The following is a 9,740-nucleotide window of genomic DNA, read 5'->3' on the forward strand; positions in this document are numbered from 1 at the left end:
TGGATAATTTAATTGGTAATGGCTATTGTTTACACATTGATAATTGGTATACATCTTATGAAATTTGCAAAGTATTGCTGGATCATAATACTGATTGCATTGGTACATTACGTAATAATCGCAAACAGTTACCGCAGGATATAAAGAATGCTAAAATTAAAATTGGTGATACTTTAGTTCGATATGATACTAAAACAAATATAATGTGTACCAAATGGAGAGACAAGAAAGATGTGCACATGCTGAGTACCTGTGTTCAAAATGATACAATCACTGTTAATAGAACTGGCAGAGAAAAAAATATTCCTCTAGTGATACATGAATATAACAAAAACATGGGTGGTGTTGACCGATCTGATCAAATGTTGACAACATATGAATCCGAAAGAAAAAGACTTAAAAAATGGTACAAAAAGATTTTTATGCATTTGATTAGCGTTTGTGCATTCAATGCAAATATTATAAACAATAAGTTATCACCTAATATGACATCCTTACAGTTTAGAGAGTCCATTATCAAAGAAAGCATTGTTAAATACCATGAATCCATCGAGAAAAAAAGAAGTCGAACTCGAGTATTACCTTCTCCTTTAAGATTAATTTTGTTGATGCTATACCAGCAACAGAAAAAAATATGAAACCAAGTAGAAGGTGTGTTGTCTGCTCTGAAAACAAGATTAGATCAGATACCCGATATATGTGTCAAGACTGTAATGTTGGTTTGTGTGTTGTGCCTTGTTTTAAAATTTACCATACAAAAGAAAAACTTAAAGGTTTTTGTAAATAATTGAACTTTTGTTATTATATTTTAAATGTCTTACAAATCTTTGTTTTATTTTTATGTTGCCTATAAAATTTAGTACCTCGTTGATATTATCAAGAAATGTTAAATGCTATTAGGTTTTTTTTTTTTTTTTTGCAATTTTCGGCGTACTAAACGAAAATTAATTAAACAGTTTAAAGAAATCGTTAACAAAAATATTTTGCCGTAAATAACAACGTGATTTTTAAAATTACGCCACAGTTAAGGGGTTAATGATGTATGGTTATTGTCTTCTAAACTGATGTTTTCGTCGCAAGATATCTTGAGACACATATTTAAGTTTTGGTCCAGTTTTCATAGGTGAAGGCGGAAGTTTTTAATGTTTAGATTATGACACTTTTGGACAAGCGGAAATTGTGGAAGTTTTTAGATAAAGACAATTTTGCGCATTGTGCCTCCAAACTTTAGTATGTTCATGCCTAGATTAAATGTTTTACATTTAACTTTGCTGCTCGGAGCCTGGTAACTACAATACCGATAATCAGAAATTTTAACATTAGGATTCAGTTGAAATTAAGAAATAGATTTGAGTATAACCGAAGATTACACTTTTAAAAAACTCCAAAATACAAGGGCGAAAAGGCGTAATTTTCCTATTGTCATAATTTTGAAAGTTAAAGTCATTAAAATAATTAACACGGTCATTAATACAAATTAATGACGTGATGAAAATAGATAAACCGGTGTGTTTAATAACAAAGATTATGCGAAGGAAACTATTAAGAATTTTAAATGTTATGGAGGGAAGTAAAAAATCTACACAATGAAGGGAAGTATGGTGTTATAAGATATTATTTTTTGCAGAGAATTTAGAAACCCTATCTTAAACATTAGGTTTTTAAAAGAAATTTTGAATCCATAAGTTTTAAATTTCCTGAAATAAATACTAATGAAAATATAAACCTAAATATATATTTCTTCCACGACACGCCTAAGAATTGCTGGTATCAAATAATCAAACTTCTAGGTAAATTAGAAGGATTTTTTTTTTAAATTGTTTGCACATAGCTTGTTAGAGGAAACAAAAAACATTTTAATATAGTTTGTGTGACTAAAACGTATATTTCGAATCATTTAAATAATACTTTCAAATTTTATATTCCTCATTTTAAATTAATTTCGCTCAAAAGTGTTTTTATATATGATTTAAGTACTTCTGATGGTGATAAAGAAACTTTAACTATTGAAATTATAGAAAATGAATCAAAAAACATATTATTGAGCTGTTCTTATTGACCACTTGAGGTCGGCAAGAACATCTCGCGTGAGCGAGAACTTGAGCAATTTTTTGAACGAAGTATTTTTGAAAAAGGTATTATGGAAACAAAAAATAATTTTATTTTTCGGGACTTAAGTATGAATTGCTTTCTATACAATGAAGATAATAAAATTAAAAACTTTTACAATTTTTTTTTTAAACTGGAGCTATTCCCTTGATCGATCGGACAACCAAAATAACAAAAACGTCTTTGATCGAATTATTATTACAACAGATATATCCGACAATGATGTCCAAACAGGTATTCTAAAACTAGATATATCTAATCATTTTCCAAAATTTTTGTCACTTAACTCAAACTCTGAAAGTAAGATTTAATCAAATATAAATTAGTAGAAAATCACTTAACAAAAATTTTTCTCATTTAACACTTTGTTTCATCAATGAAGACTCATCAGAAATAAATGATCAAATTAATAAAACTTCAATTTATACTAAAAATGAAAACTACAGGAAGTCGAAAATGTCTTAACTACTGTAAATATACAATTTTAAAATGTATAAATTTTAAAACTATATATATATATATACAGCGGTGGCCAAAAATTAAAGACCACTCATTTTTTACTTGGTTTCTTAATCTTTAAATTAAAATTAAGAAGATTCTAATTGACATATTAAATTTTTTTTTTTAATATCTTGTTAATTAAAACATACGGATTAAAGTGGTATAATTTTTTTAATCTAATTCTAATTAAATAGCGTTTAACTTATTAAAAAACTGATGAGTACTTATAAATCTTCTTTAAATAAATTGGACAAAATGTAACGACCACTTTCAAATCTCTAATTTGCACTTATTAAAAATAATAATCCATTATTTTTTTTAACTGTCTTAGATGCTTATTACGTTGGCTATAAAATAAAATGTCGAAACCTGAGTTTCGATATCAAATAAACATTTATTTTTTGAATTGCAATAAGGATATAAAAATATTGCAAAAATGCGTGCAAAGATCAAAGAAAAAGACAGATACGCGGCTCTTGTATTAAAAGAAGAAGGCTATAGCATCAGACAAATAGCAGAAAAGCTCGGAAGGTCTCACTCTTGCATTATTAACATAATTCAACGATACAAAAAGACCCGGTCAATTAATGATCGTCATAGGACTGGACGCAATAAAATTTCAAATGACCGTGATGTTCGCTCGTTAGTGAGATTAATGAAAGAAAACAGACAAGCATCATCTACAGACTTGTCTACGAAATGGACACTGTCGAATGGTCTGAAAGCAAGCCCGAGAACTGTGCAAAGGGTCCTCCACAGTTTAAATTATTTATGGCGTGCTGCTGCAAAAAAAACCACGCTTAAATAAAAAACAAAAATTTGCCAGGAAAGAGTGGTGCAAACTACATAAAAATTAGTCAACAGATCAGTGGAGCCGTATGGTCTTTAGTGATGAAATGAACGTTGAGGTAGACAGCAGAAAAGGTCGCGTAATGTTGCGTAGACTTCCAAGCGAACGGTTCGATGAATCATGCATTTTAAAACGAATAAAACAAGGCAGTGGTTCAATAGGCATTTGGGCCTGTATGAGTGCCTGTGGAGTTGGCGTTTTTCATTTATTCGATGGTAGACTCAACAAAAAAAGGTACATCGAAGTTTTGGAAAACTCGCTTATTCCTAGCATTGATTTATGGCAGTTGCAAGATGGTTTTATTTTCCAGCAAGATAATGCGCCGTGTCATAAAGCGCATGTTGTTAGCGGTTGGTTAAATTCTAATAAAATTCAAGTGCTTCCATGGCTTGCCAATAGTCCAGACTTGAATCCAATAGAGAATTTATGGTCGTGGCTTGATCACAAGCTTGGTAAAGAACAACTTTACAATTGGAAGATATGAAATCTTCTATCTCTCATCATTTGAAAAATGTGCCTGATGAAGTAATCAAAACTTTAATGAATTCAATGCCAGAACGAGTACAAAAGTGCTTGAAAACAAATGGAGGAACAACACGTTTCTAAATTATTTTTTTATTGCTTTTTGAAAGATTTTTGAAACTGGTCTTAAAATTTTGACCAATTTTTTTTCCCATTTATGTTTTTTACTAGTCAGTTTTCCAATTTTTTAACATTATTTTGTAAAAAAAATTATAAATTATTATATAAAAAAAAAAAAATAAAAAAAAAATTATTTCTAAAAATTTTTTTCTTTTTTTGATACCTTTTCCCCAAAAAAAATTAAACTTCGGTAAAAAATAAATTAAAAAAAAAAACGAGTGGTCTTTAATTTTTAGCCACCGCTGTATATATATATATATATATATATATATATATATATATATATATATAAATATATATATATATATATATATATATATATATATATAATATATATATATATATATATATATAAATATATATATATATATATATACATATACATATATATATATATATATATATATATATATATATATATATATATATATATATATATATATATATATAGAAGATAGATATATATATATATATACATATATATATATATATCTGTATATAGATATATATATATATATATATATATATATATATATATATATATATATATCTATATACATATATATATATATATGTATATATATATATATATATATATATCTATCTATCTATATATATATATATATATATATATATATATATATATATATATATATATATATATATATATATATATATATAAAGATAGATAGATAGATAGATAGATAAATATATATAGATAGATATATATATGTAAATATATAATATACAAGTAAATGTATATAAATATATAATACAACTTTTTATAGAACTTAAAGTTTGATGGTATTCTACAATCATTCAGCCATATCATTTAAAAACCGTTAAAAAAAATCGTTAAAAATTACAACTTTATCAATTTTTGGTACAATACCCGAGCAGTACATTACGTTGGACTAATATCAGAACATTGTTGGAAATGTTAGGCCAACGCTGCCCCAATGTTTTGTGCTGCATGGGTACCTGTTTTCTTAAGTTTCCAGACCTTTTTAGAAATTAAGAGATCTTATGTGGTTTTATATCTGAGCGCTCAGATATAAAGCTCGAGCTTGTGCGAGCTTTTGCTAATACCAATGCACAGTGGGCCAGAATTCACTTTTACTGGACAAAATTTATAACTAGTTTAATATTAGAGCTATATATTGACTAAAATTAGGATGAGTAATAATATGATGTGTGCGCTTCATAAGAAGGTGTTATTTTTTTTTTAATTCGTTGCTATGGATACTAAATTTTGGATAGCAAAATTCTGGTTTGGTATTTGCAGATACTTTTACGAGTGCTATGTTTACCAAATTTTACATAAGTACCAAATAAGGTCGCGCTTTTTAAAAAAATGAATATATTTTTTATTTAGTTGCTATGGATACCTAATTTTGCTTAGCAACAGCTAACTTTTATTAGTTGTATATGTTTTATTTGTGCTATGTACACTATTTAGTACGTATTTTATTATGAGATCCTCGCTCGTGAAAAGAAAAACTTATTTAAGTTTAATATGATTAACTAATGTTATTTCACGTGCCATTACACGTTACTAGATAAACTTGTTTTCCTGTAAAAAAAAAACTATATTCTACCTTAATTAATTAGTTTTTCTAATTAGCAGATTTTACGAGCGTCTTCAGAATTTTTAAAACTTGTATGGTTATTTTGTTGCATTTACATTCACCAAAAATCTTTGACATTGTATGCTACAAGTAGTACAAGCTCAGCAAACAATAACTCACAAGAATTTGAATCTGACAAAGCTGCAACTTTTCTTTTCTTTGTTTTTGATGATGGTTCTTGAAATAATAATGTAGGTCTGCCGAGTTGTTTATTTTTACTATCCTTCATTAATGTGGTATTAAAATCATTTTCAAGTCAAGCTGAATTCTTTCTAATAAACTTTGCACTGGTTGGTTTACTTTTAATCCATCTCTGACCATAATCAAAATGAATACACGAAATTGAGTCTCAAACTTTTTACTATGAAACTCCAAATCTTGTTGTTTAATAAAGTCGTATACTGCCGTATACAGTATACAAGTATACTGTCTTCTTTTTCATGTATTGACTGACTGTTGAGTCAAATAAATTAGTGAACTTTGTTTCTTATGACACTTATTAAGCCTAAATAAAAACAGTATTTCAACACCTAAAATGAGTAGCCACAACCAAACCAACCAAAATAGATTATCAAATCCATTTGGTTTCACAAACGCTAAATTATTAACAACAAAATTTAAATTAGGATAAATATATATATATATATATATATATATATATATATATATATATATATATATATATATATATATATATATATATATATATATATATATATATATATATATATATATATATATATATATATATATATATATATATATATATATATATATATTGTTGTTCAGTAATACGTTTAACATGAGTAAGACCGTATTATATGTTTTCCGCATTTTTTTAAATTTTGTGCAAATAAAAATTTTTGAGCTCATTTTCAGATTTTTTGTTAGGTAAAAGAGTTCAAACGTAAAAGAAAACCAAAGTGGCGCCTAGTGACAGCCAGATTTATGAAATTATTAAAGCAAACATATATAAGGCTTAAAATATTTGAGTATAAAAGCAATATATAGCAATAAAAAAAATATATTGTCAATTAAAAGCAAAAGTTAGACATTAAAATATAACATACTAAGCATATTTAAAATTGCTATAAGTAAGGTAATTATTTACTAATTTTAGTCTAACAACTGTTAAAATCCAAATAATATATAGAGTTATATTATAATAATTTAAAAAGCGCAATATTTTATGTAAATGTTATTAATTTCCATCAATTTTTAAACAACATTTTTCTCTTTATCATTTTTTTTTCTAATTTACATTCGCGTCTACTTCAACCTCATCGTTAGTGTATTCATTAAAACTTTAGGTGTATATAAACGGTTTTAAATTGTTTTATAATATCTTTATAATGGTTTGAAACCATTTAGACATCAAAATTCTGATTTTGGTTTTTATACTTTTGTCCAGTCACTGGCCCACTGTGCAATGTAAGATTTTTTTGTATAATTAAAGTTGCGTGGAGCAAAAATAGATTTATAAACAATATTTTTAATTTGACATTGATTTCCTAATTGACAAATAGTTTTATTAATACAGCTACGTTTTCTAGCATCGGGGGTATTAACATTGGGGGGTATTATAACAGCGCAAAATTTGTTGATTGTGTGCGTTAATAATAGATTTAATTTGCCATACAACAGCAACTAATTTTAACAGTATTCTTGTTATAAATTTTGAAGAGCTTTTTGCTGTTTTTTTTTTTTTTTTTTTTTTATTTTGCCGTTTAATAATATATACAGTTTCGAAGCATATAAATAAAAATAAATATTGGAGGGGCAAGAAGAAGACTTATTTAGCCTTATCACCGAGCACCATTCTCACGTATATACAAAAAGCGTAATATTTAAATATCTATAGTTAACAAACTATTTATTAAAAAATACAAAAGTAAAATAGATAACAATTCGTTGCCATTTAAAGAAAAATTTAAAAAATCAAAATTTAAGGAAAGAGTAAGATCAAATGAATAAGAAAAAATAAATAAGATATTATCATTTGCTTAAAACTTAAAAATGTAAACTAAGATTTAAAAATAAAAAGTAAATAAATTAATATACACCATAGAAATAACATAAAGAAATTAGTATACTTCGTAGAAACAACGTGAATAAATTGGCAAACGCCACAGGAGGTAATACCATAATAAATGTAATAAAAAAAAATGTTGATACACTCAGAGACATAATTTTTGCATTAACTATATTTTTGTATTTGAGTTTTAATTTAAAAAAACATTTAAAATTGTATATATTAAAATCCATAAGTAAGAATGCCTGTTTTGATTCATGTTTAAACTGCTCTATACTAGTTTTATGTGTATTTACAATTTTGGGAAACATTTTCCACAAGTAAGCTCCACGATAAAAAACTGAATATGAAGTTAGTTTTAAATAGTATTTTGGGACAACTAAGTTGTTATTTGAAAATTTTTTTGGATGTTTATGAACTATTTTGTAATATTTTTGTAAAATAGGATTGAAATATTTTAGGAGATAATCCTATATTTGTTTTACACATGAATATTAAAACTCGGTGTAAGTTGATTTTATATAAACTTAAGTTATTAGTATACCCAGAAGAGGCTCACAAGGTACAGTTCCATCAGCTCCAAAAATTGTTTCGCACGCGTGTTTTCGTTTACAGTACAATTTTTTAATTTTGTATGGTTTGTACTTGCCTATGCAATATTGCAATAAATTAAATAACAATCAATGAAAGAGAAATATAAACTTTTTAAAGAATTATTGTTTAAAAATCGTTTAGTCCTATATATCATTGCTAAATTTTTTGATATTTTATTTTCATTACTTTTTATATGTAAACTCCAGCGTAAATGTTCATTTAAGATTACGCCTTGAAAGTTTACTATGTTTTCTCTTTTAATGTTAGTATTATTGATTATTAAATTAGGCAATTTGATGAGAATATTTTTTGACTTATTCACTTTGTGAATAAATCAAAAAATATTCCCATCAAAATAAATTTGGTTTTATCCGCATTTAGAGAAAGTTTATTACTTATAAACCACTCATTAACTTTCAATAATTGTTCGTTTGTTGTTTTAAATAGTGTATTAATATCACTGTGGGAATAAAAGAGATTGGATTCATCTGCAAAAAAAAAACAATTTAATAGATTTGTTGCTGAATTTAAACCATTAATGTACACTAGGAAAACAGTGGTCCTAAAATAGAGCCCTGGGGAACCCCACATGTTATGGCAGTCGGGAATGTTTGTTTTTGTTCATACACTATAAATTGTTTTCTATCGGTTAAATAACTTTTGAACCAAAGTAAATTGTTATTTTTTACCCCATAGTATTCAAGTTTTTTTATTAGTATATTATGATTAATGGTATCAAAAGCTTTTGACAGATCAATGAAAACTCCTAAGGTAAAGTAGTTACAACTGAATGCACTTAATATTTGATTGACTAGTTCAACCACTGCATGCTCCGTTGAATTTTTTTTTGAAACCAAATTATTTTGAATACAACATGTCGTTTTCTGATAAGTGATTAAAAAGCCTATTGTACATTATTCTCTCAAGTAATTTTGAAAACAAGGTAAAATAACGGGTGATGCGGAAGTTATCGGACAAATCCTAATTTCATTATTTGAGCATAATAATTAGTTTTTATGGTTTTAGGCGTAGGCATAAACGTTCTATAAAATACAAACTTTATTATTTGAAACACAATTGTTTAAAATGAGGTTAAATGCAGCTGAACGAGAATCTTTTTGAAAGCGACTAAAAATGTTTTTTGTAAATAAACCTAATATTAAAAAATAAATAAATCGTAAATCATTTTGAAAAGGAAGGATTTGCTCGAAGTACAATATATGATAACCTAAAAAGACTTGAAACTGTTCAATTGTTTTCTGATAGAAAGCACCCTGGTCGTCCGACATCCTGGACTAGAGAAAAGAAAGCCGAATTAACGAGACTCGTCAACAATCTAAAAAGGGTCAGTCAGAGAAAAATAGGTATTAAATTCGGTGTAAAT

General features: G+C 26.4%; 1 protein-coding gene across 1 annotated transcript; it reads left to right on the top strand.

Annotated features, from left to right (window-relative positions):
* The first annotated feature begins 3,046 nt into the window (after positions 1–3,046).
* Positions 3,047–3,418, top strand: LOC136089680 (uncharacterized). Its single transcript, XM_065815733.1, has one exon. The coding sequence runs from the start codon at positions 3,047–3,049 to the stop codon at positions 3,416–3,418; it is 372 nt and encodes a 123-aa protein (XP_065671805.1).
* Positions 3,419–9,740: the final 6,322 nt, after the last annotated feature.

This window comes from Hydra vulgaris, chromosome 13 (genome assembly GCF_038396675.1).
Source record: "Hydra vulgaris chromosome 13, alternate assembly HydraT2T_AEP".
Lineage (NCBI taxonomy): Eukaryota > Metazoa > Cnidaria > Hydrozoa > Anthoathecata > Hydridae > Hydra > Hydra vulgaris.

Bases quoted from the DNA above. Each gene is read 5' to 3' on its own strand.
- LOC136089680 (XM_065815733.1), top strand. From the start codon at position 3,047: ATGCGTGCAAAGATCAAAGAAAAAGACAGATACGCGGCTCTTGTATTA.